A 26,249-nucleotide genomic window follows, 5' to 3' on the forward strand; every position below is an offset into this window, starting at 1 on the left:
TCCGCAGACGAAATAAAATAAATCTTCCTACGCTCTCAAAAAGGCAGGAACCGCCGAACAAAGCGGGACGTATGCCAAGCCGCGCTTACCACATCCTTAGCCGCAGCCGCTCCATACATGTGGCTATGCCTAATTGAGAATAGACCCACAAAATGTATCTACATTGTGTCGCTTGATTTTTGTAGACTATCAGTTTTATGATGCAGATTCTGTCAACTGGAGGAATGGATATTTTGAATTGTTCGTCGAGTACTAATCATTACGTTGATGCTGAAACAGATTTGACCCTCCAAATTTAAGTACAGCATGCTCCGCCATGACCCAGACTCAGAAGAACAATTCGCATAAGAAAACATTTATGCATATTTGTATACAAATGTACGCCCCTGTTCGCCCCCGTCCGAAAAAGACGAGCATTGTGCGCTCGCGCAGCGGGTGCAAATGCTGTCGGGAAAGACGGAAAAAGGTAAATCTCTCAGAACCTTGGTTGTTATGCAATGATATGATTGATACAAGATTTAAGTGTGATGAAAGGAAACCTAAATGTGGAACATGCACCAGGTTGGGTATAGTCTGTGAGCCAGTTAAGCCAAAGTTTGAGTTTCGTATAGTAAATGCGCCATCGGCTTCCAAGCCAACTTCGTCAACGACTGGAATATACAACTCTGTATCGTTACAGCAAACAGAAATGGATGTCTTCTATTCTACCTATTGGGAAGACCGTTGTCTACCAGCATTGCATCCACTATTTCAGTCCGTATCCAGGCTCGTCGGGAAATTCCCAACGTTAAAGGATGCCGTGCTCGCTTTATCCTCATGCAATCTGAGTCGTGTGAATGCAGAGCGCAGGGGCTGGCCGCAATCAGCTATATGGGCATCTACGCTCCGAATTCCACACATCAGGCCAGGAACCAGCTATACTATTCGTCGGCAATTCATAAATTTACGAAGCTCGGCCAAAACGAGTACCGATGCAACTTCGCCATTGTATTGCTAATTCTCGTCCTCTTCGCTCATATAGAGTCATCAAGGGGCAATTACGGGGGGTTCAACTGCCATGTCAGAGGGCTAGCTACTTTTCTCGATAGTGACGCTGGAAACTCAAACGGGGACCTAACTCTGTTGAGGACGATTGTTACGGCTTGGATGCAGCCTCGGTTCCAAGTCTGGTGGGCACGATCATACTTTAGTACATTGGATGTGCAACTGCAACAGCCACGCATCGTCATGCTCCATGTGCTTCAAGGGGGCTTCTTTGGGTCAACTCCTGAGCGGCGAATTTCAGTGTTGAGTGTTATGTGTGAGTCTCATCGGCTAAATGTTACGGCAATTCTTCATTATTGGCGATGCTGCACTAGGGTAGACGTGGGTTATGGGCCCTACGAAGATCGTTTCGGATATTACTGCGAACTACTAGCCGAGGAAAGAAACAAACTCGACGGCTGGCTAGCACAGCTACCCCCATGCGAGCAGCCCATCCAGAACTTAGATAATTCTCACTACACGTCTACTACCTTGGTTGAGTCGCTCAATTTGCATCACACGACTCCGCCCTGAACTACGCCTACTACGTTTTAGCACGCATCATGCAATGTACAGCGATTTTCCACAGTCTACAGTCCGGGGAATCCCAATATTTAGGCCATGAATGCTACGAAGCAGAACCCTGGGGCAGACTACTCCTAAGGATTGCCAAAGCAATCGATACGAGGGCGTGTATCCACCAGAACACCTGGACTATCGGCTTCTCTGGCCTCTTCCTGGCCGCACTACTCCGGTGCCGGGATGCAGCTTCTGGTATATGGATCGAGCATTGGCTGCAGAATCTCAGCGATATACATCCAACAGAGGAAGGATCTTTCCCAGTATACCAAGCATTGGCGGTGGCCAGAGCCATCAATCAGCAGAGGATGATCGCAAGAGACGTGTTTGCCGTATCCCAGCCGCTGGATGATGGAGGAGGCACTCCTAAATTCACCTCGTATAACAGTCAAATGATCGATAAGCTGTTGATTCATGGGAGATGTCGGGCCACAGGGGAGCTGTTTACGGATTGCATATCGATTTGAAAGGCATTCAATTCCTTCTGGACGTAGTCGCCTCTCGGTGGCAGCCAGTCATTTGAGGTTGGCCGTGCTCTTTACTAGCAAAATAAAGTATATGCAATTCTCCGGGGGCCCACCAATCACGTCGCGGCATAGCTCCCGTTCACCCGATCGGGCAAGGAACACCCCATGGTCTCAGCCAACCAGAACGCCGAGCGTCGTATAGATTCGGAATTCCCCGAATCCCTAATCTGTCTATCTTTTCTATCTTGACCTCCTCGGCGTCTGTCGATGGAGCGATTATGGACTGGGATCCACCTGGCTGAACTGAAAATTGCATCTAATGCAGTGGTGCTTTACTGAAACAAGTTTAATCTTTGGGGCCCAATTCATGGACTGAATATAAATATCCAGCGTCGCGGACTAGCTCTGTGCATATTTGAACCCAACTTTGCGTCGATAGACCAGTTACAACCCTTCAAAAGACGCACACACACACAGACAATGGCTTCCCAAATGACCGATTGCATAGTCACGTATCGAGGTGACATAGTGGAAAACCGACATATGGTCCACGCTGCGATCGTTGATGCAAATGGAAAACTCCGATATGCCGTTGGGGATCCTTTCCGAGTGACCCTCCCTCGCTCGGCGGCCAAACCCGCACAGGCACTGGCTATTCTCGAAACAGGAGCCCTTGACAAGTTCTCCTTTGACGATAAGGACTTGGCATTGATGTGTGCATCGCACAATAGCGAAGACAGGCATCTATCGCGGGCACGGGCGATGTTGGCAACCATTCACGCTGAGGAGACAGATCTGCGCTGCGGCGGTCATGCCGCCCTGTCAGAGCCAGTGAACAAGACGTGGATCAAAGCTGATTATACTCCGACGGCCATATGCAACAACTGCTCGGGCAAGCATGCGGGAATGATAGCTGGTGCTAAAGCCCTCGGGGCTGACATAGCAAGCTATCACATGCCGGAAAACGCAATGCAATCGCGGGTCAGACGTGTTATTGAGGATCTCTCTGGCTTGGATGAACATGGAGTCAAATGGGGCATCGACGGCTGCAATCTTCCAACTCCGGCTCTTCCCCTGAACTCTCTGGCGCAACTATACAGTACCTTTGCTACGGCAGCCGATGAAGTCGAGAGCAACATTGATCTATCAAAAAGGACCGAAAATCTAGCACGGGTTTTTCGTGCAATGAGCCAGTCTCCAGAACTTGTTGGCGGAGAGGGTCGGTTCTGCACTCGACTCATGGCGGCATATCAAGGGGGCCTCATTGGCAAGATCGGGGCTGAGGGTTGTTATGGAATCGGCGTGCGGAAAGCCATACAGCATGGAGCAGACACGGCCATTGGGATTGCCATCAAGATTGAAGATGGGAATAAGCCGATTCTCTATTCGGCAATAATGGAGATTCTTGAACAACTGAATATCGGAACGCAGGAAATTCGCGAGAAGCTGGCTGATCTTCATCATCCGAAGCTTTTAAATACTGCAGGAGTGGAAATAGGCAAAGTGTCTTGTTCTATCAAGGTGCGAGCTGTTTGATGGAAAATCTGTACCAAGAGACGTGGAAAAGGAGATTTTATAAGCCCAGGTGTGCCAATCAATAGAATAATCTTGGAAGCTGATATATATATATATGTGAACATGCAGCGGCTGCCTCATTATCTCTGCCAGACACATCCCAATATTCCTTTCAGAATTGAAAAGATGAAATCGAGTTGTGGAATGCCAACGGGACGAATTCGTACAGTGCACCACCCCCTTGCATACCGGGCAAAGTCTCACGCCTTTTATTGCCTCTCCGGACGTACCACGTCAAACCATTTTTTTAAGGTTTGGCGTCGTAGTACTGCGAGCGGAAAGAGCAGTAGGAAAAAAAGAAAAAGAAAAAGAAAACAGAAGAGCATATGAAACTGGTAATCACAACTATGTATTCTAAATAAAAGAGGTAGGCCGGCGTCACTTGAGCTTTATATCTAGATCCCATCTCTCTTTCTTTCTGTTACCCAGTGTTTGTTACATCATAAACGCCTACCAGTACCTACGACCTAGATCAGTCATTGGTACATTCGTATACAGATCAAATGGCCAAGTCCAGAATCCTCGCAGCTGCAACGCACATCACGCGGCGAGCCGCAAGGCGCAGATACTCGGTTGTCTCTACTATTCTTGTGGTTTTCCTTTTGTTGCCTATATTTCTGTATTTCCTGCTGGGAAAGGTGATCGCCAATGATCCCCGGCTGGTTCCACATGCTATTCGACACGCCCAAAACGTGCTTCTTATCACGGCGCATCCCGACGATGGGGCTTTGTACTTCGGTCCTAGTATGCTGCAGGGCTGGGGTAGGAAGCATGTGAATTTGTACATGCTTGTTCTGTCGTCGTCTGGGGGTATGTATGCTTGGCTTGCTTGCGTGTGTATATATGTTCAACTGACAATGGGAATAGGCAAGTCAGATGGTCGGGCAGAGACGCGACGAGCAGAAACAAAGGCGTCCTGTGCAGAGCTGGGCGTCGTCGACAAGAAATGCCTCATTCTCGAAAACAAGGGTCTTCAAGGCGATTCCCCCAAGCCATGGGACGAGCAGATAGTCGAACGGGTTCTCGAACGACATGTCAAAAAGTGGGACATCGACCTGATCATCACCTTTGACGAGTATGGCGGCGTATCTGGCGCAGGGGCGAATCATGATCAGCAGCACCGGTCTGTTAACAAGGGAGTCCAGAGATTCATCAAGAATAAACATCGTCAGGTTGGCAAAGACGAAGAGCATAAACCCACGGCATATGCGCTGCAGACAACATTCGTCCTGAGGAAATATCTATCTCTGGCCGATTTGGTCCCGACCTCGTTCCCGTTCACCCTGAGAATACTCGAGGCGCTTCTCACGTCGGTGCATGAAACGCCGGCAGAACCGACTTCTGGTGGAAAGCTGGCGCCTCCCAAGAATGGCGATGTATACGGAGACAGGGCGCTCATTGTAACGGATTGGGGCCGACATACAAGAGCTCAGGCGGCCTTGGGGGAACATGCGTCTCGATATACTTGGGATAGAGTTTTGTACTCAGTTCTGAGCCGGTATATGTGGTTCAATGATCTACGGCGGATGTGAATTCGTCCTCCAATTGTGTTGTTATAAGTGCATCATAACGGTCAAATGAACGTCAACTTGTATATTAGTCCCTTAAAAATCCACGTGCAGAGCTTTACTCTGTATGTACATGTAGTAAGCAACCGATCGCTATTCACCAAGAGAACGAATTGGATGCTAATGCAGCGTCAAATATGTAAGTGAAAAGAAAATAAAAAAATATAAAAAATAAATGTACATAACTGTATATATCATACGGGTATAAAGAAAAAAACACGACACGAACGCATGCTGGACTTAATGCGCAACAACTCCCACCCAAAAGCACAAACTTGAGACCATCCATTCAAAACTCCGTTCTCCTTGCCCTTTACTTCTTCACTTTTATATTAGTCCTCGCTTTATTTTGCTCGATGCCTCCTCTTCTTATATCATGGGCCAGTCCTTGCACATGCCGAAGAATGTTCGGCACGCTTTCCCCATTTCTATGCGCAGATTGAATCCTCTCCAGGAACCTTGGGCAGAATGTTGGACTCGCGCGTCAGGATGGGAGATTGGTTTGGATCCCATGTTGCCGTATCTTCCACGTCCGGGACTGTTGGGAGATAACATTAGCAAGGGCCGACACCGAATCGTCGTAGAAATGAGTCCTCACCTGAATCCAGTAATTGGTAAAATCATGATATCGTCGGCCAGCTTACTCTTGCCTCCGTCATACAAACCGGTCAAAGCATTCCATCGAAGTCCAATGCGGTCTTCAAGCCAGCTCCGTAACACAACGGTGATGGCGTCAGGACCCGTTAAGATGAGTGGGTCAAGATAATACAGCTCTTGGTATGCCTCTGGCGTTGTCAGATTTCCGGCATGATGGTTGGCAACTTCATTCAAAGCGCTGTACAGTTTCTGCATGAACCAGGTCAAAGCGGGATGGCCAGGCGCAGACGCCAGCGCCCATTGGGTCAATTGCACTGGATTCGTATAGCCCATTCGCCAATACATATTACTGTCGGGAGGACAATCGGCTTCTATGCCAAAAATCGCGCGAACGGGCTTGGTGGGCGTATAAGAAGCCCCCGTTTCCATATCATACCAAGGTTCCAAGTCTTCTGGTCCGATCCAGGTGGCCGGCGAGCGCAGTGGACGAGTATCAACATCACCATACTAGGCGGCAAGAGTTGCACGATTAGCATGCGGCATACCAAGCAAGAAAAACAAGAGGCCACTTACAATGCCGCCAATATATTTTGTAACCATAATGCGGAATATATCCGATTTCTCAACCATTCTAGGCAGCGCACTGAAATGCTCGATGAAGTTGGGCTCGTATGCTTCCAAAAACTGCATTATCCCATCATCATCCCAAAGAAAATAGGCCATGGGCGTGTCCACCACTTCCTTCAGCCATTCTTCAACACTATTACGGATCAACTCTGGCCACGTATCGACGTGAGTGTCTTTCCACGTTTGATGCACAATTAAGGGTATTTCGGTGTTGTTGATGTGGCGGGACTTGTAGCGATTCGCCGTTAGTCGCGATACAAGGCGGGCCGCTTCTATAATGGTGGCTGGCTTGGGATCTGACGGTGACAGCCACGACGGTGGAATATAGAATGCTTGCGCCATTAGTTAGCCATCTCCATGAGGCCCGCAGCAATTCAGGGCAAACATACCTCCGCCTTCAATATTAGAGGATTGTATATGTTTCCATAATGATGGATGACTCTTTTGTAGTTCGGCGGGCTGTCGCACAGCATGCTCACGATCCCCCCTAGAGGAGACAATCGAGAACGAGATAACACAGAACACAACAGAGGCAACGGCAAGACGCTGCCAGCGACGTCTGAAGGCGCCGAAGACCCCCATATCGTCAGGGGACAAAAAAAAAGGAAAGCGGATTCGAGGCACCGTGGGCCTAGGGGCGAAATAACAACAGACGATGACGCCGGTGGGCGATAGGATGTTGAGTGCACCTCAATGGGCGGCGCTGGTTGTTTTATCGGAGTGCAACGAGCGTGGGATGGACAAAGGAAATAAGCAATGCCAAAAAGGAGGGCTTTCGAGAAAGGAAGGACAGTGAGCGCGGAGAAGGAGTTGCTGCTCCAAGGCTTAGCTCTTACGTAGGCCCAGTTTTCCTCCCTGAAATCTCAGGCCGCCCAGCAATTGGCGCAGCCACGATGATTGGGCGGTTCCGATTGGCTGGCGAGGTGGCGGCTTTGCCGCTGGCTAACTTTCAGATCCCTTTTGGGCAACGGGCGGGGCGGTGTACGTATGCTTCGCCTTCGCCAGTTTTGTATACCATTGCGAAACGGAGTAACTAGTCAAGTTGCCTGCACACGACGGGCCAGAGTGAGTGAGTACACAGAGCCGTGTTTTGACTTTTCTTCTAATAATAAATCCGAGTTCCTGGCAACGCGCGCAGTGGAGCCCGAGTCACGTGGCAAACGGCCGAAGAAACTCTTGTTGCCTCAGGCACTAACTGCGGTTGTGGCGCGACTGACCGCCCGTACGATTTCGCGGCAGCCCAAAATCATCAATGCAAAAGCGCAGCTAAACTCAAAAGTAACATGATTTTTTAGGTGGGAGACCAAGCCAACGACAAATTAGGGACGCGTCCAGCGAGTGCGCAGTGGGTGGTAACACGGTCTTCCGGATTGCTCATCTGAGAGCTGCGATTTCGACGACTTGCCCGTTATCCAGCTATTTGGTCTTGAAATAGCTGGCACTTCATTTACACCATGGCCGAACCACCTGCAAAACGTGCCCGTCGCACGGATAGCGCAGCTATGTGGGATACAAATGAGAAGCGGTCGCGCCCGTCTTACTCGCCGGAGCCAGAATCAGATCAAGCGCGCCACTCGCGGCCGGAAGACACTCGCAAAAGTGCCAGGGACGACCGCCGCTACCGCTCCCGTTCGCGTGATAGATACGCCCGCAAAAGAGATCGAAGTGTATCTCGCGACAGGTTTGAGCGGCCCGGCGATCATGACCGTGATGGTTATCGAGACTCGAAGAGGGATGGACGGGGCATGAGAGACCGCGATCGGAGCTCTAGCAGAGATCGGTACTATAATAGACGCGGTATGGCTCTCTTTCTTCGTCATGTGCCTACCCCAATGCTGACGAGATTTCCAATGTCTATAGGATATAGCTTGAAACCAGGAAAGCCAGACCGATCAAGGTCGCCACGCAACGGCACCCGTTCTCGTCGTGACTCAGATGCCGACTCCAGGGACGAAAGGAGAGACGCCCGGTCGCGCATTGATCACCGTCGTACGAACGGGGCACCAAGACGTGGCGCCCCTACAGACGAAGAGGACGCGCATCATGCTGATATGATGAGCGATATCGAAGACTCGGACGACATTGAGGCTATGATGAAGAGATCCATGGGCTTCTCGCGATTTAGAAGCACCAAGAACACAAAAGTCCCCGGAAACGACATCTACGGTGTGCGGAAGGAGAAGAAGACCGAATACCGCCAATACATGAATCGTGTCGGTGGATTCAACAGGCCTCTCAGTCCCGGCAGAGGATAACAATTTCCCCACTCCGTCGGGCGCATACAATAAATAATTCCTGTTATTTTTACTTCTCTTTCAGTCAATGTAGCATACGTTTACAAGAGTTCGATCAAGGCATGTTGCGGAGTTTAGGTGTACATTTCTTCTACCATGAGTATGGTGCATGGGCGGGCGGAACAGCGACAAAATGTTTACTACAATCTATATTCTATCTTACCAAGCATTAACTACCGATGCATAAAAATAATTACCTCACGGAATCAAGCTTAGGGCATAAAAATCCCTGATGCACAGTGCGTCTTGCCACATCCCCCGGGCTGTGACGTACGGCGTCCCCTTTTCCTCATTCTATACCCGCGCCGACTCGGCTTCCTGGGAAGTACCTGGCACAACAATTGCAACACAGCGTATCAAAAGTGGCATCTCTCGTTCGGAGGGCTTTCGGTTCGTTCTCCCCGAGCACAATGGCTTCTGGAAGCGAGCGAAATATCATTATCATCGGTATGTCGTCTCACCTTTTCGCTGATGGCTACCCCGCATACCACCTGAATCATATATATCTTCATGGTCGCAAGGCCCGTCTGAACAACCACCAGAAACTGACGCGAAACGCTTTTGCGTAACTAGGAGGCGGCATCATTGGGTCGTGCTCTGCGTATTATCTGACGAGACATCCATCATATGATCCAGCCCTGCACAAGATTACTCTGCTCGAAGCCTCGGAAATCGCTGGAGGCGCGTCCGGGAAAGCGGGCGGTCTTCTCGCACTGTGGGCGTACCCCAGCTCTATAGTCCCACTGAGTTATAAATTACACGCTGAACTGGCCAAGGAGCACAATGGCAAAGACAACTGGGGCTACCGGGAGGTCAACTGTGGCCAACTAATCGCGAAAGGTCGCGCAGTTGACGCTAAGGACACAACCACCTCCGGCAACTCCTCGGTTTCCTTGCAAAAACGAGATGCAACTGCAATCGGCAAGCTGAGGGCCGCCGGCATACCGACAGATCTGGATTGGCTACTGTCCGATGGACTTCGAGGCTACGAAAGTATGAGCGGGCCGGGCGAGACAGCGCAGGTGCATCCGTATCAATTCACAACCTCCATCGCCAAGCTGGCTGAAGAGAAGGGAGTCAAGATTATTTTAGGAAAAGTGACAGAAATTAAAGAAGAAGCACGCACCGTCAAGTCCGTCACGTATACGGATAAAGCGTCCGGAGAGTCGCACACTCTGCCCGCGACAGATATCATCGTTTCGGCAGGCCCATGGACAAAAGCCGTGGTTCCAAATGCGCCTATCAAGGCCACGCGAGCACATAGCGTGGTCATTCGGCCGACACGGCCTGTGTCTGCATATACGTTATTCACAAACATCGAATTGCCCTCAAAGACTAATCCGAAGAGGTCGACCGTTGCGACCCCCGAAATATACGCGCGCCCTGACGACACTGTATATGCGTGCGGCGAAGGAGACCACACAGTGCCGCTACCGGAAACGTCGGCAGAAGTTGAAGTAGATCACAGTCGTTGTGAAGAGATCATCGAGTCCGTGGGCAGCGTTTCGGACGAGCTTAGGTTGGGCGAGATTGTAAAGCAGCAGGCCTGCTATCTGCCCAATGTTGATACCATAGGCCCTAGCGGTGGACCTCTGATTGGTCACGCCAGCACCAAAGGGCTGTACATTGCAACTGGTCATACGTGCTGGGGCATTCAGAATGCCCCTGGAACAGGAAAGCTTATCAGTGAGTTTGTATTTGAAGGGAGCGCGAAGAGTGCGAGGATTGCTGCGCTGGACCCCAGGAAGTTCAGTATGTGACATGCAGGTTCTTGTGTCATAGAAGTTTATTAGTTCTACATCGTGCTGTCTCCTGGCTCTTTTTAGAGATGAAGATATGAGGAATTTGCCGCAACCGATGCCAATATCAGATTTTACATGTGTTTTGTTCATCGAAAATCATAAGGACATACATTGTATTATTTTATATTTCTGATTCAAATAGAAAAAAACAGATATAAAGAATGAATGACAGTGAAAAGAAGAGAGAGAGAAAATGCTAGATAGAATAAATCACCACCCAAAAACCTCAGTAACACTCAAAGTATTCGCCCTCGCACCTAGTCCGAGAGCAACGATGATTATGAAAAATTCTACGACGCCCAATACAGCTGCTCCCATCATAAATCGAGGACAGAAGATGCGATATAGCATCAGATGACGACGGAGATGGCCCGCCCACATTGTCGTGGCTAGGTTGATGGTTGCGTAGTATAGGATGTGGGTTGAGACGGCTTGGACGATTTCGGAGAGGAGGCGGACCATGGGCGATTTGGATTTGGATATGGTGTCGTTTTGTTGGTTGTCTGATGAGGATGTTGTCGATCCTGATGATGATGCTTGTCGAAACGGTTCGGTGACTGCTGGTGTGTCGTTTTCTGCGGATGGCTGCTGGAGGAGTTGTAGGGGTATGCGGCCTTGGGTATCAATGGGTCGTTTCCAGAGTACAGTGAGCGGTACAGCAATTGCAGCTAGTATTTGGGCCCCAAAGGTATTGAGAATCACCAGCAGAGGTGACCAGGGGTATTGGACTGACGAGAGCGCAAAGAAAGCGCTCTCCCATTGAATGCTGTTTAGTGTGGCTTGGTGGCCTGTTTTGAAGAAATGGAATGACCCCAGAAGACCTAGTACGATCGGTCCGATGGCCGAGTTGATTGTCGTGAGGCCATTTGTATCTAGTATCTCGAGGAGGGACAGTATCTGTAAGGCTTCAATGGCGATTGCACCTTGGCCCATGGGCTTGCTCAGAAGAATAATGGCGAGGCAGAAATTGACTACGAGCAGGAAAAAACGAGTCCCATGGACATTTGCAAAACCTAGGATGGTAATGGTAGTTCGTTGCTGCTGCTGCTGTTGTACTTGTCCTGGCTGGTCTGTGATGTTGGCACCTCCAGACGTAATGCTGATACTAATGCATGGTTTTGCCCATATGAAAGTTGTGGTTCCCGCTGCAAATGCTATAGCAAGAACTAACTGGGCTAGAGTGATTTGGATGTATTTGAAAGCTCCCTTGCCAACAGAAAACCATTCACCATTGTCCGCAGTATCTAGTGTCCAGAAGAACGCCGAGATGAATAGACCGATACGAAAGGCAAACCCAATCCAGAGGGTGGCCGATCCTTCGTATGACTTTGATCCAACGTAAAATGATCGTACGGTGCCCGGAAGAAGCAAGGCAATGGCGAAGGGAATGGAGAGTTGCCAGGGTGCTGAGGTCGAAGAGGATGCTGAAGCGTAATATGTTGACTTGCAGAAGGGCATCTGTTCCTCACGGCACAGACGAGAAAACGACGCCAGCCTTGCCATGAGAATGAATATAATTGAGTGGTAGACTCCTAGAACTCTGTCAGATTTTGACTGCTGTCGCATTGAGGATATACCCGCCAGGACGCCGAACGTAGTGAGGAAGAAGAGCAGAATATTGTCTTCCCAGATGGTGTACGAGTTGGAGGCGAACCCAATGGACTGAGACACAGTGACAAAAACGGCGAACCAGCTCCAGAGAGACTTGGGTAGTGGCGATCTAAAACTTTTCGGTATTGTGAACACGCTGGTGATGACGCTAGCAGCACTTCCACCAGCAGCACCCAACGCGATTGTATCCATCCCCAGCCCTTCTCCCCCGACAAAGACGTACACGAAACTAACCAAAACACCCAGTCCTAGACCCACACAAATAGGCCGGGCCAAGGCTGGACTAAAAGACGTTTGATCGTCACGCAACCCGCGAGCATACACTATCAGGATCGCAATACCACCCACGAGGATTGCAATACCCTGCAACATACTGTTGATGTCAAACCGGGCCCACAAGCCACGGCACACATTCAAAGTGTCACGCTGGTACTCTCGATAAGCATTACACGCCGCTCGATACTTTTCCGAGTTGGATCCAAACTTGGCGAGTGAACGCCAGTGCGCTTCTGCCTGAGACAGGAGAGATAGAGGACCCGACGTCTGGCTTTCATCCACGCCGCGCGCCAAGGCATATTGATGTTGGTACCTTTGAATCTGCGCTGACGCTATTCGATTGACAGTTGCTAGGTTCTTTATATCTGAGCCAGAAGATCCTGCAAATGCCTCCTCTATCGGAGACCCAAGATTGTTGAACGGGATTGGTATGCCCATGAGCAAGGACAATGTAGGAACAATGTCAATTTGCGGTATAGCTCGTTCCTTCGCAGTTAATGGCGGCGTGACAAACTCGGGGTTTGTGCGCCCAAAAATGCCCTTTTTCGAGTACATCCATAGCGCGGCTTCGACTTCATCATCCGACTCGCCTCCATGGTCGCCTTTGGAATCCATGCCATGATCACCCATAACAATAAGGAGTGTATTATCATCAAGTAAATTAATGACATCGCGGATTACTTGATCCATTTGCTTCAGTTTGGCTGCCATTGCAGCATGATCCGGACCATAGCGATGGCCCGCGTGATCAACACCAAGGTAGTGGCCAAAAATAACGTCCCATTTTGTCGAGTTCGCAGGGCTCAGAAGAGGGAAAAGGTTGGCATTGACGCCATTATCGAGGGTGTGTAGATCCCAGACGTTGAATGAGTCAAATGGACGTGACAGATTGTGGTCGAAGTAGTCGGGAAATAACTTGGTCCAGGTATCGTCTCCCAAATGGACTAAATTTTTGCCTGCGGTGTGCAGTTGAGAGATGACGTTATCTTCGTCAATAGCAGAGCCATCGAAGTTTGAGCCAGCGTCGATGAAAGTCGGTAAAGTACCAGTGGTCAGGCCTTTCAGTCTTTGTAAAGTAGTCGTAGGGGGGTCTGCGATGAAAGGGAGAAGAAACGCTTTCTCCGGGCTCTCTACTGCGGTCTCGTAAAGAATGGGAATGTTGTTATGGTAGATATGTGCTTGATCACCCTCGGACTGTGGGTGGAATGGAACAGTAAAGTCGTACCGTAATGCATCAATGATTAGAAAGACAGCCTTGTCGAAAGTCTTGGGATGCCAGCAACCCTCGCGTGAATTCCCACCACTGGTAATATCCAGGGGAAGCAAATCACAACTTGACTTGTCATCAAGAACTAGTCGAGTTAAGAGGAACCCTTTAGTAAAATAATATATGCCAACAATATGCAAGAAGCTATCCAACAGACAGCGACATTAGCCATACGGAAAGTTGAGAGGGAGAAAAGAAGGCCACTCACAAAATCCATGAAAGAACCCCCACGACACCAATGTGTTTCCTTTTGAAATCACTTTCGCAAACCTCGAGGGCATTGTCTTTATTATGCGACTTGGCTGTACTCGTCAACCCTGGTTGTTTCCCCTCATTCTTCTGCGCCGAACTAAACGGTGCACTCTGATGGCGGGATTGCAGCGCTTCTGCAGGTTCACTTGCGCCAGGTTGTTGCGAGAGCCCTGTCGTAGCGTCGCTACTCAAAGGGTTTGGAGACGATTTATTTGCAGGCATCGCCGACTCCGCGTTTGCGTTTGGGGTCGGGTCCGACGGATAGCACTTTTTTGGACAGAGACGGAAGGAGAGTCGATTTGCGGGGAGGGTTTCAAAGAAGCTGAAGAAACCGTGATATCTCTCATCGAGAGAGCATCATAGTCGTGAGTTAAAGGAATGGGCTTGGTATGGAGTATATGGCCTTATTGGCGCGATTCATCTGAGTCGGTGCGCAGAAATTTGGAGAAAGCGGACCGCACGCGCAGAGACTGGACGACAGACGGGTCAATTGAATTGGTAATGAGAGCAGAGAAGGAAATAAGAAAATTGAAAGAAAGAAAAAAAAGAAGAAAGAAAGAAAAAGAGGGAATGAAGTGCCGATAGATTTGATTCTTCTCGAGAGACAAATAATTATTAGGCAGGTAGCCTGGCTAACAATTTGGAAATTGGAGCTGTGCCGTTTGGTTCAGTCGCGGATAGCTCAGACTTTCAGAGAGGGTCCAAGCCTAAACATGGCCCGCCCTCATTGGCCAATTCCGTGCTGAGCTTATATCATGACTGCCTATTGTAGTTTAAGTTGTTCGACGAGCACTACAATGGATAGACGCGAAAGGCTTGTGGGAACAGTTGAGAAGGTATTTTGCAGGCAAGTCATTATGGTTATCTAAATACATCGGCTCCAAGCGACTCGGTCAACACTCAGGTGCCTTGAGGCAGAAAAAAAGTCCTAATGAAGTTCAAGGTTGAAGAATAAGGGTGTAGAAGAGAATATAAAAAAAAATTCACAACATAAGTGCACCCAAACTGCAATGAATAGCTCGCTCGTCCCTGTTCTGGCGACCCTCCAGGACTCGGACGAACAAAAGGCAGATAGATGAACAGGTAACCGAAACAAGAAAAAGGAAAAAAGATTAACATCACCCAGACAAGACTTAAATTCAAAGCGGAAGCTCTCCAAGCGCAATCACACACAAGAACAACAAGAGAAAAGAATTCGCAAAATATCCACAATCATAAAAAAAAGCCAGGGTCAAGTGATTTGACTGGCGAGGTATTGTCGATCTAGTTGTCTTGATATACTGTCTCAGCGCATAGATTGTCAGGGCATCTTGAAGATCAGAATGGAAAATAAAAGAGGAAGAATGGTTGCGTATATGCATAGGCAGAGGCAAAATACAAGGTAAAGGGAGCCGGTTCGGAGTATAAATGTGAAAGTAAAATTAGAGAATAAAGAGAAGGGGATAATCACGCCCGCCTATTTGGTATTCGTCATGCTGATGGGGTCGTAGCAACGGAGAAAGTGAAGTAAAAGCGTAAGGATGGGTAACCTCTATTTTGGGGTATGGGTGAGGAAACAAAGATAAGCCGAGAGAGGCTGTTGAGAATTGGCGCATTCTCTTTAAGACCATGTCTTGATCTCTTCCTTCTCCTTCAAGCCACCCATACGTTCCAGATCGAGAGACTGGAAGCGGCCAGATTCGTTAGTCTGGTAGGGGGGCAATTCCTCTTTCATGGGTGACAGTCCGACGCCGCCGTTTTCGCTGATATGGACAACAACGACGCGGCCAGCCTGGGGCCTGCCGGACTCATCCTTTTCGTCGGGGAAAGTGATGCGAATCTCCGGCACCGGGCTTGGAGGAGGGCTCAGGGAACTCTGCAGGCCTTGCTTCTCGTTATACACATGTATCGAACCGGTCCGGCTGTTCTGCGTGATCGTGAGGCTGCGCTGGTGAGCTTGGCTCTTATATAGCGGGAGTTGAGACTGCTGCTCGAGTTTTCGGCGTCGCTGGCGGAGGACAAGGAGACTGCCAGCCAACACAATTGCGAGGAGAATCAGCACCAACAGCGAGATCAACAGATCGACAGTTGAGGGAGTAAAGGCCCCGTCGTCCTGGGAATCACGGGCAGCGAGAACGTGAATAGGCGTCATTGTTATTTTATTTTCGATTGGTATTTTAGTTGAGGTATCAAGTAACAACAGCGATCGATAGCCGATAATGCCCCAGCAAATATGGTTTTTTTTTTTTCTCTAAAACTTTCCGATTTGTATGCTATTTTTTGCGGATATGTCCTTCCCGGGTAGATATATTCAGATATGCCTTTCAAAGATATGTTCACAGATATGGTGGATGCGTTTGTTGCGAATTCGAAAGGACGGTACTGGTCGGGCAGCGCGTAAAAGGTCGGATGGGCGACAATGAGTGAGTGACTGGCGGTATAGTTGGAAGGAATGAATGGCACGGCGAGCAGCTGAAAGAGTGAAGCTGCTGACGCCTGGAGAACGAAGGGCGTTGTTGACGAGGGGTGGGGAGGGATGGATGGAGGGCAAGCGAAAGAATGTGGGAGAGGAGAGGGAGAAAAGAGAAAAGGAACGGGAAGAAAGGGGATTGCTTCGAAATGGGCCGAGACGCCTGAGGGCTGAGGCTACGTTGTTCGCTAGGCCGCAACGGGCAAGCGCTGCACGGCGCACGCAGGAACGCACGAGGCTATTCCCATTCCAGCCTGGCCGGCGCTGCTGTCGGGCCAGTCGCAGGCCAGCAAAGCGTTGCAATTTCCCTGCTAATTTAGTTTACTTTCACATTTTGCGTCTTTGCCGCGTCAAGGCAACTGCCATCATTCAGTGCGTCGTTACTCTTATTCTGCAGCTGTATGAGAAGGAGCAGGAGTTTGCAGGATGGCATAGAGCGGTGTGTTGACTGTCTGTTGCTGTATACGGAAATTCCCTATCTGGTATTCCCCAAACAAATAGTCCATCCATGCCCTCAGTGATGATGTCAAGCCAATCATCCGTGCGCTTCAGCATATGTCATATGCCATACATCAACTGCTATGCATATATTTATATATATATATAATTTTATTTTATTAGTTCCTGCAGGCAAGATTTGAGTACATGGGGACTGACAGCATGCAAGGACCCCTGTCTGCGTACACTATATATTCCTTGAGTACTTGCTGTGGAGAGATACCTAGGTACCTATCATTGATGTACTTAGTTTTAAAAAAGCAGCATATTTTGCAGTAAGAACAGTCATTTCAGTACCCCAGGTAGCTGACCGTCCCTGATAAGTCAATCCGAGACATATCATGTGCAGATCACATGACTGCAGAAACAGTTGCAGTTTATCCCCAAATCAACGCTACCTAGGTAAGCATACCGGGTTGAGTTCTGTGTATAGTCAACTATACGATGGTGATGCCTACCTTGCCATCATTTTTACACGGAGACATCGTTCATCATGGACCAAATATGTCATAAGAGGACATGCCAAAAGGCGAATGAAAGATTACAACCGAGCAGAACTCAGTCCCATTGCAACGCTGATGGCGTGCTTACAGGTACATAGTGTAGACTGCTCATCCTTGCGTCCTCGATCCTGCAGGGACTATGTTACCTACCATGTAGCTAGTTTGGTTTCATCCATGGATTCCTCCTTTATCTACCACGAGCTCAACAGTCTAGCCCACCTTTTTATCGAAAAAGGGAAAACAAAGGAAAATGTCGATTACTTTGTCTCTAGTAGGCCTGATTGTTCGACAAGGTTTCGGGAGTTTCATGGATTCTTGGTGAGGGGCTAGGTCCAATATAGATAGATAGACATACAGATGTAGCGGCATGTCAGGATTGACGTAAGCAAGGGATGCATATGTCAGTTCAAATTATTTGATAGTACGTGGTAGTCTGTGAGATTTGAGTGTTAACTAAATGGAGCTTACCCCTTTTTTTCATCCCTGCATACTTTCAAACTTGTAGTACGGAGTACACCTAAACTGATTGGAACATTTCGTAGCGTTGAAATAAGATAACCTTTGAAAGAGATATATCACATTTCGAAAAGAAAAAGAAAAGAAATGATTAGAAAAAAAAGACACACATGCCTGTCGATTATCTACACTTGCACTGCTATCTAGATTCGAAATTGGCTGATGACTGCACGATTTAGGGAATTATATATCCGATAATTCATCTTATGGGAACGTGCGAATTCGTGTGTCTGGTATGTGCTGTCGAGAGCAAGTCTATATTCCGTAGTCCGTATTCGGGAATAGGATCTAGATAGGGTGCCGACGCTAGTTGCGATAGACTACTGTGGCTAGTGACTACAGACGACAGACACATATCTGAGTTGTCCATGGACCATGACTATACAGTGACACGAAGATATCGAATATTCTCAGAAAATGACTCACGCTGCCACTCAATGAGTCATGACTCTATATATCAGCCTGGTAGCAACGCTGCTTTGCTCCTGGAACTGCTGCCTGAAGACCAAAAAAAAAGAAGAGAGCGATAGAAGGGTAAAGTCAAAAAGCTTCCGTGTTGTGGGCAGCCAGGGGCTAGTTATATGCACCGAAGTTAATTGCAGTGTAGACTCTGTAGAGAGCCCCAGGTTCGGAGTGGATGCCTTGTGGGGGCCTGATCTGTGAACTGCGGACGCCCTGATAGGCTACAGATTTCTTCGTCAACGATCGCAATGGATACAGCATACTTAAATACGCAGATATAAGTATTAGATATATATTTATATCGTCAACTATACACCGCTACTATAGATAGCATATGGTTATAGCAACCTTGTCAAATACTGCGCACCGAGGTAGGCACACACATAGAATCGAGGACGGAAGGCTATTTTATTTGGCTGCAAGTTCATCGGACCACGGCATGGGGTGCCTCAGGCGCCAAGGAACTGTTCTTTTGGTCTTTCCTCACTTGCGCTCTTGCCTCTGCGTCAATGAACAACAGTGAACATCATGGAAGGAGCCTCTTTCCCGCCGTGGCTGCAGTGGGCCTCCCGCCTTTCTGACGGCTATTCCGCATCGGTGTATCGGCGTCTCCAACCGTACGGTATCGTTGAAAGCGGCCATTATCATTTCAGCCAGCGCAGATCCTACGGATACTCGCAGGGGCCTAGGCGTTCGCCCCCTGGGACCGCGCTGCCTGGAAACAGGGAAACTGGTTAACAGCGGCCACGACGACTCAGAATATCTCTAGTGCGTGCAATGTCCAGGTCTATGACTGATGCTGATCTAACCAGCGTGTCTGACGTCCCTTGGTTATGCAAGTACGGTATTGCGTACTGACTGGTACCGCGCTAGACCCAAGCGGGAGCCAAGCCAGATCGCAGGCAAAGCCACTAGCGCACTTATCAGAACCTCGCAGCTTTTTTTTGCTGCTAAGTCCAGTTCTGCTCACTCACTTCCCTCCTTGGACCGCCCATTGTCCTGTCTGCGCTTCTTCTTCCATTTCCTTTTTCCTTTTCGCCTGAACGAACAAAAGATTCTTTTATTTATCCTTCTTTCTTTCTTTTCTTTTTTCGTAAACCTCTTTATAGTATCCTACAGCCCCCTTTCGCTGCTGCGGCCTTCCTGCCGTCGTTGTTTGTTCTTCCCTGTTTCTTCTCTTATCCTCACGGTAATCATACATCCGCTGTCTCGACTGCTTCTCGCCCAACCACCAAGCTTCCGGAGACGAACAAGACCATAAAGAAAAAGACAAAAAAAGAAGTCGATTTACCTGTTGCATCAAAGGAAGAGAAAAACAAAAATCAAGAGGCGACAGAACAAACAAGCCGACTACCCGACAAGCTGCATTTTTCAACCCTTTTCGGAAATAGAAAGTGCCAACCCCTCTGTGTGACATTTCCAATTTCTCTATTGAAGCCGCCGTTGGGCTTGTTTCTTTCTTTACGCCGTCCCCCTGTCGCCCTTCGTCGACACATTCCTGCTTTCTCTCTAGACTATCGCTCCCCCCCCCCCCTCCAACGGTGTCTTCTGCTCGATAAACAGCATTCCTCCTGCCTTCTCGCATCGGACCCTTCTCCCCCCCTTGCCTCCGCCAATCATCGCTTCCTTCCAGACGACAAAAGGGCTCCACAACCTTCATGAATGCGATCTGCGACTGTCTGAATTCCTGGGGCATGCACGGAGCATAGGTCAATCGATTCCACCTTCTTACGCTCGCACACATACACGCACGCACGCAATACACTCGTCGACGTGAACATTAAGTGAGGAAGAATATACCTCGGCTGTCTGCCTTGCATTGATAACGCATTTCCGACTGGGAAGGCTTTTCTCAATATCCTACTGAGCTTCGGGTTGCATCCACATTTCTCTCACCCTCGCTTTGGATTTCGCATACTGCCGTCTCAAATAGTTAGTGATTTTCAATCTTCGGAGCATTTCGAGCGTCTCACGGCCGGCTGAGAGCCTCGCCCTGCGGACTTCATTTGTTTCTTCTTCCTCAATGGTGAATACTAACAAAACCTATCTGTCTAGAAACAAACGTGTTACTCGTCATTTGCATTCGGTTGACGTAAATATAACATCGTCTCATACCAATAACAGGCAGACTCGGCAAATATGGCTTCGACTATGGCCACCAACAGGTCGACCGTTCATAATAATGTACGATTTTATACACCATATGTGCTCTTTCTCAATTTTCTCACTTTCTAAACTCAATATAGGTTCGCACTAATCCTATCGGTACATCGACTCTTAATGGCGACCGAACAAACTCTACACACAACACAGGCATGGGTAACGGCTTTCCAGCCAGCAAAGACCGCTGGAACAACAACATATGGTCGAGAAATACTTTCAGCTCTGATAGTGAGTCCGAGGGCACCGTGACTAGAGGTGCGTAGTAGCAAACAATCATCTATCAACTCTTCAAGTCGCTGAAACTGATAATTCTTTTTTTTTAGAGAACGCTTTCCAGGGGAAGTCTGGCTCGAGTTCACTATTGGCAGCATCAGAATCAGATGGCTGGGCAGGCCGTGCCAGCCTTCCATGGAACACGGTTGGCTCCGCGACGTCGTTGGGCATGAATCAAAGTAACAGCATCAAGACTTCTCCGATCGAAACCCTTGCCGGGGATCGAAGCGCTCCTGCAAGAGCCGAAAATGGAGATAACAATTCATACTTCTCCCTCCCTCGCACTAATGCAATTGGCCATAACAACAGTGCGTCGGCTTCTAAGGCTTATCTGGGTCCGAATGGAGATGGTTATTCTGTACCTACCACCGAAGGATTGTCGCTTGGTAATTTCGGGAACTTCAGGAATGACGACCAGAAGCAATATAACTCGTTCTCCACTAACACAACCACTGGTGGGTTCCAACGCAAGTCAAGTTTGGTTCCAAATGCCCGCGATACCTCACGTTCTGAAGATGTCCTTGGATCTATGGGCGTCGGTCCGTTTTCACACGTCGCATCGGAGTCGATCTCTGCCGGATCGACGCGTCAAAACACTTTTTCTCATATTTCTCAGAATTCCGGTTCGACGAGCACAGCTTACCACCCTTATGAAGCTCACGGCCTTGGACCGCGACTATCTAGTGGGCAGCTTGATATCACCGCTGGTTTGAACCAATTGCAGCTAAACGATGGTCAACCCCTCGCGGGATACCCAAATGCCCAGCGTAATGCTTACCAGGCTCAGGAATCTTTTGACCGCTTTAATAACCACCTGGCAACCGATGATGTCCATTACCAGGACATGTCGAACTACGAATCTGAGTTCCCAAATGAATTCCCTCTCGCATCATACCAGTCCCTTTCACGGTTAGGTGATCGTGATGCATCTCCTACTGGCGATTTCACACGGGGACTCGGTGGTTCCTTCTACCCGAGTATTAGGACGCCTCCTGTAGCAAATAACCAGCTCCGTCCCTCATCCGGTCACCGCCTGCCTGGACAAATCAGCGACGGACAAGCAGCTCTCTTGGATCGCAGGTTGCGAGGCTTACAGCAGGAGCAAGACCTTAACCACGTTGCAGGTGCGGCTATGCAACAGCGCCTTTCATTCCCCAGCAGTTATGAATTGTCTGGTTATTCGGCTAGTCGCTTGAATGGCTTTTCTCCTTACTTGCAAATGCCGTACAATGCCCTCCCATCTGCAATTGTGCAACGTGTTCCACACCGTGAGCCCGACCCTAGCCAAGTCGTCCGCAGTCCTCTTCTCGAGGAATTCCGTACCCACAATAAGTCGAACAAGCGGTACGAGCTGAAGGTAATCATTTCGTTTAAAACAAAGACTTATGTGAGACCTAGGACTAACATTGTCGACAGGATATCTATGACCATATAGTAGAATTCAGCGGGGACCAGCATGGATCCCGGTTTATCCAACAGAAACTCGAGTCGGCCAATAGCGACGAGAAGGACCAAGTTTTCCGCGAGATTCAGCCAAACTGTTTACAGCTTATGACTGATGTCTTTGGGAACTATGTCGTGCAAAAGCTGTTCGAACATGGCAACCAATCACAGAAGAGAGTCCTAGCCAACCAGATGAAGAGTCACATTCTGGCCTTATCGACCCAGATGTATGGCTGCCGTGTTGTTCAAAAGGCTCTGGAGCACATTTTGACTGATCAACAAGCGGCCATGGTCAAGGAGCTCGAGAACAATGTGTTGAAGTGCGTCCGTGATCAGAACGGCAACCACGTCATTCAAAAAGCCATCGAGCGCGTTCCGTCCCAGCACATTCGTTTCATCATCAATGCTTTCAAGGGTCAGGTAAACAAACTAGCGACTCACCCTTACGGCTGTCGGGTCATCCAGAGGATGCTAGAGCATTGCGAAACACCAGACCGTGAATCAATCCTTGCTGAACTTCATGTCTGCACAGAGACTTTGATCCCTGATCAATTTGGCAACTATGTCATTCAGCACGTGATTGAGAACGGGGAAGAGAAGGATAGGTCCGTCATGATTTGCGCCGTCATCAAGAATGTGCACAATTTTTCCAAGCACAAGTTTGCTAGTAACGTTGTGGAGAAGAGCATCGAGTTCGGCGAAGAAAGTCAGCGACGAGAAATCATCAGACTCCTGACAACTCACAATGACCGTGGCGAGAGCCCGCTTTTGGGGCTCATGCGCGATCAGTACGGAAATTATGTCATTCGTAAGTTATTTTCCCACATGTCCGCATTGCAATCATTAGACCTTTAACAGATTTGTTACAGAAAAAGTTCTTGGCCAAGTCAAAGGCTCGGAACGAGAGATGATCATTGATGAGATCAAACCATTGCTTAGCCAATTGAAGAAGTTTAGCTATGGTAAACAAATCGTGGCCATTGAGAAACTCATTATCGATCCCAATGCTCCGACTGTGGCTGCAAATTCGTCCACGCCGCCTGCATCTCACAAGTCTTCGCCGCAGCCTTCTCGCAGGTCTCTTGCTGATATGCGATCATTAGTCGGTGGTGCGGCTCCGCCAACACCTCCACCCACAGACACTCAAAGTCTTCATGGCGGCTCTGCTACCGATGGATCGGTCGATGGGCCTGTTGATAATTCCAAGGGTCTGGCTACCACTTCTATTGCTGCCATTCCTGATTCTACTGTTGCCAATCAGACTGGGGCTGAGGTCGGCGTTTCTTCTGAGTCACAAGCATAAACAACGGGGTTCTTTTTCCAGCCGGTATTTTATTCTTACACTCAATTCTGCTATGTTCTATATTCTATTATCAAAGGGAGGGGTCATATACATACAGGAATTTCTCAGGGGAGATATATCTGCTTTTATTTCCATGTTCAAACTTCTGTTCCTGTGCCTTTCTTTCTTCAACTTATTCTTTTTCCCTCTGGTTATTATTATTTTCTTTGTGTTCATGTATGAGGCACCCTGGCATTTGACCGGTGGGCTGGATTTGCTTGCCACAGAGGGCTGTCTAACGTGTCACTGAACAGAACTTCCGCCTTCTGTTTTATGCGATGAGGTCTCGACAGACGTTCGACGATTTGCATTCCCCTCTTACGTTTGTGATGCCATGAAGATATGTCTAACTTTGTACTCGGTTTAATATTCTGTCACTCATATCCCGGTTTCTGCTGGCGTGGGCTCTGGCGTCGTCTATGGAAAATTCAGATGACATTTTCAGATTTTTCTTTGCCTTTTTTTCCTTTCCTATGTCATTACTGCGGACTGAGTCGGGAAATTCTGCGTGGTTGCTTTTATTTTTATTATCATTTCTTTTGCTGACAGGAAACACTTTCGAAACAACGGATGGCTGGATGGGAAATGGAGCATGCGAAAATATGCTAGAGGCAATGACATGTGATTCGCTTTATTCTTATAGATACTTGATTTCAGATTGCTTTATTAATTATTAATTTGATTGATTGATTTTGCTCTTAGTAACTGTTAATGAAATGCAATGGTCTAACTATACCCACAATAACATGGAGCTTCTCAACCCGGGGGGGTTGATCAGCAAGGACAACTGTGATGAGTATCTGCCGACATTTTTGGATGCTTTCTGTGGTTGTATTCTCTGGATCCAGAATGTGCTCTGATTCTGATATCCGTTTATAGAGTCGGTTGAGACCGCTTGGAAGCCTTTCGGGATAGGTTTGCCCTGATACTACATGATTTCAAGTCCCTTGCGCACCAAAGCTGTTGCTCGAAAATATAACTTTTCGCATGTTCAGACATGCCTTTGTCATACTGGTTTAACAAGGCCAATTCCTCTATCCTGGTTTCAACAAAAGCGTGACCATGTTCTGATCTGAGTTAAGTGCTCCTCCAGACTCAACGACGAGCAACATGTCTTATTGGCTCGATTGGGAAGATACTGATTAATACTGGGCTGGCTCTGACCTGAAACTGACTATTGGCAAGCTAATGTTAATTTGCATTTATTATGTTATCTTCTAAGCTCTAGTTTGAACTATAAAAGACTTCTAAGGACTGAGGCCGAATTATACAAGCATGAACCCTCACAAAAAAAGACCTTATCCTGAGCTCTGAGCCTCTCTTTTTTTATTTCTTTAATATGGCCTATCATGCGGATTCACGCCACGTCATTGTTCCTTGAAAGTCGTACTATCCAATAACCAATCGACATATTGGGTTCTATAAAGGGGTTAGGTATGGCTCTCTTTATATAGCTAATGGTGGGGCTGTCTCGGGGGGCTTAAGAGATCCACCCAAGGCAAGATCTAGCACGGCGGCTAGCTATAATGTGCCCAGACTTATAGTTATAAAAATGCATTACGGGAACCGGGTCACCGCCCACGTGATCATACATGTCACATGACTATCGTTTTTGGAATGGCTTGAGATACTGAGACACCTCGCAAAAACCTCGTTGAACCTCTTCATTCATTTTCTGTGGCAGCAAAAGCGCTCTTCCCCTTTTGCAACGACAACACCCCCAAAAAGTGAAAAGGAAAAGAGAATCATGTCATCCAACGTTGGCCTCTCTACGCCACGCGGTAGCGGCACTTCAGGCTACGTGCAACGCAACAGCGCATTTCTCAAGCCACGCAATGCCGGCTACGGCGCACCCTATCCTCCCGTGCCGTCATCCTCTGCAGACACTCGCGGTATCAACAACAACAGCCAATCAAGTGGGTTTAGGCAGCGCAAGCCCGATCAACAGATATTGGAGCATGACCGGAAACGCGCCATCGAGTTGCAGGTGCTCGAAGAGCGGGAACGGCTTGAGGAGGAGAGTGAGGAGCTTGAGAAGAGCAAGAAGAAGGGCTTGACAGATGAGGAGATTGATGAGAAGTGTGATGCGTTGAGGGAGAGATTGTTGAAGGAGTTGCAGGAAGGGGGAAGAGGGAGAGAGGGTTATGATGCACAAAGGCGTGCTGGCAGGCAGTCTGATAAGGACAGGAGACAGTTCAAGAGTTACCAGGTCCATGAACTGGCGGAAGCGAAGATACAGGAAAGCGAGAGATTGAGGAAGGCTTTGGGTATCAAAGAGGATTGGGAAAAGGATGCTAATGCGTCTTCTTTCTCGAAGGACAAAAATTCAGAAGAGAAAGAAGGGAAAAGTCGGAATGATATTGATGAACGTGATCTTGATTATAGCAGTGCAGAAGATGATCGCAGGAAGAATCCCCGGCGGCGACATTCATGAAGGAGTTTTCGTTTTGTTTGGCTTTTCTTTTTCGATTGGCATCAATGGCGCTACATATATGAGTATCTAGGCGTTTGGACTGCTTTATTCTGGGGTTCTTTTTCTGTATTGATACCCAACTGACATTGACATTCAAATTGCCTTATCACAATAAACGCTCTACAACGAACGCCAAATTTATATACAAAAAGAAGAATTTTTAGACGTGTGAGTCGTGGTTGGCTGGCC

At 48.3% G+C, this 26,249-nt stretch overlaps 10 protein-coding genes across 10 annotated transcripts; 7 read left to right on the forward strand and 3 right to left on the reverse strand.

Moving 5' to 3' along the window:
• Positions 1-543: 543 nt before the first annotated feature.
• UA08_01416 (hypothetical protein) lies at positions 544-2,069 on the forward strand (the record flags this gene model as incomplete). The annotated part of the gene is made up of 3 exons (XM_020261077.1): positions 544-575; positions 612-1,300; positions 1,525-2,069. 3 exons carry the CDS (start codon positions 544-546, stop codon positions 2,067-2,069), a joined length of 1,266 nt encoding a protein of 421 aa, XP_020123613.1.
• Positions 2,070-2,549: 480 nt separating this feature from the next.
• On the forward strand, positions 2,550-3,605 carry UA08_01417 (hypothetical protein; the record flags this gene model as incomplete). Its single annotated transcript, XM_020261078.1, has 1 exon — positions 2,550-3,605. One exon carries the CDS (start codon positions 2,550-2,552, stop codon positions 3,603-3,605), a length of 1,056 nt encoding a protein of 351 aa, XP_020123612.1.
• A 542-nt stretch (positions 3,606-4,147) lies between these two features.
• On the forward strand, positions 4,148-5,176 carry UA08_01418 (hypothetical protein; the record flags this gene model as incomplete). The annotated part of the gene is made up of 2 exons (XM_020261079.1): positions 4,148-4,454; positions 4,512-5,176. The coding sequence occupies 2 exons, from the start codon at positions 4,148-4,150 to the stop codon at positions 5,174-5,176; spliced, it is 972 nt and encodes a 323-aa protein (XP_020123327.1).
• A 464-nt stretch (positions 5,177-5,640) lies between these two features.
• On the reverse strand, positions 5,641-7,018 carry UA08_01419 (hypothetical protein; the record flags this gene model as incomplete). Its single annotated transcript, XM_020261081.1, has 4 exons — positions 5,641-5,750; positions 5,857-6,316; positions 6,383-6,768; positions 6,826-7,018. The coding sequence occupies 4 exons, from the start codon at positions 7,016-7,018 to the stop codon at positions 5,641-5,643; spliced, it is 1,149 nt and encodes a 382-aa protein (XP_020123326.1).
• Positions 7,019-7,890: 872 nt separating this feature from the next.
• Positions 7,891-8,691, forward strand: UA08_01420 (hypothetical protein; the record flags this gene model as incomplete). The annotated part of the gene is made up of 2 exons (XM_020261082.1): positions 7,891-8,233; positions 8,297-8,691. 2 exons carry the CDS (start codon positions 7,891-7,893, stop codon positions 8,689-8,691), a joined length of 738 nt encoding a protein of 245 aa, XP_020122734.1.
• A 449-nt stretch (positions 8,692-9,140) lies between these two features.
• UA08_01421 (hypothetical protein) lies at positions 9,141-10,490 on the forward strand (the record flags this gene model as incomplete). The annotated part of the gene is made up of 2 exons (XM_020261083.1): positions 9,141-9,177; positions 9,304-10,490. 2 exons carry the CDS (start codon positions 9,141-9,143, stop codon positions 10,488-10,490), a joined length of 1,224 nt encoding a protein of 407 aa, XP_020122858.1.
• Positions 10,491-10,742: 252 nt separating this feature from the next.
• UA08_01422 (hypothetical protein) lies at positions 10,743-14,160 on the reverse strand (the record flags this gene model as incomplete). The annotated part of the gene is made up of 2 exons (XM_020261084.1): positions 10,743-13,830; positions 13,895-14,160. 2 exons carry the CDS (start codon positions 14,158-14,160, stop codon positions 10,743-10,745), a joined length of 3,354 nt encoding a protein of 1,117 aa, XP_020122736.1.
• Positions 14,161-15,538: 1,378 nt separating this feature from the next.
• On the reverse strand, positions 15,539-16,069 carry UA08_01423 (hypothetical protein; the record flags this gene model as incomplete). The annotated part of the gene is made up of 1 exon (XM_020261085.1): positions 15,539-16,069. One exon carries the CDS (start codon positions 16,067-16,069, stop codon positions 15,539-15,541), a length of 531 nt encoding a protein of 176 aa, XP_020122737.1.
• Positions 16,070-20,505: 4,436 nt separating this feature from the next.
• On the forward strand, positions 20,506-23,548 carry UA08_01424 (hypothetical protein; the record flags this gene model as incomplete). The annotated part of the gene is made up of 5 exons (XM_020261086.1): positions 20,506-20,550; positions 20,613-20,784; positions 20,853-22,159; positions 22,219-23,053; positions 23,115-23,548. The coding sequence occupies 5 exons, from the start codon at positions 20,506-20,508 to the stop codon at positions 23,546-23,548; spliced, it is 2,793 nt and encodes a 930-aa protein (XP_020122875.1).
• A 1,786-nt stretch (positions 23,549-25,334) lies between these two features.
• On the forward strand, positions 25,335-26,021 carry UA08_01425 (Pre-mRNA-splicing factor cwc21; the record flags this gene model as incomplete). Its single annotated transcript, XM_020261087.1, has 1 exon — positions 25,335-26,021. One exon carries the CDS (start codon positions 25,335-25,337, stop codon positions 26,019-26,021), a length of 687 nt encoding a protein of 228 aa, XP_020122876.1.
• Between the last annotated feature and the right edge of the window lie 228 nt (positions 26,022-26,249).

Source organism: Talaromyces atroroseus (assembly GCF_001907595.1).
Source record: "Talaromyces atroroseus strain IBT 11181 chromosome Unknown scaffold_1, whole genome shotgun sequence".
Lineage (NCBI taxonomy): Eukaryota > Fungi > Ascomycota > Eurotiomycetes > Eurotiales > Trichocomaceae > Talaromyces > Talaromyces atroroseus.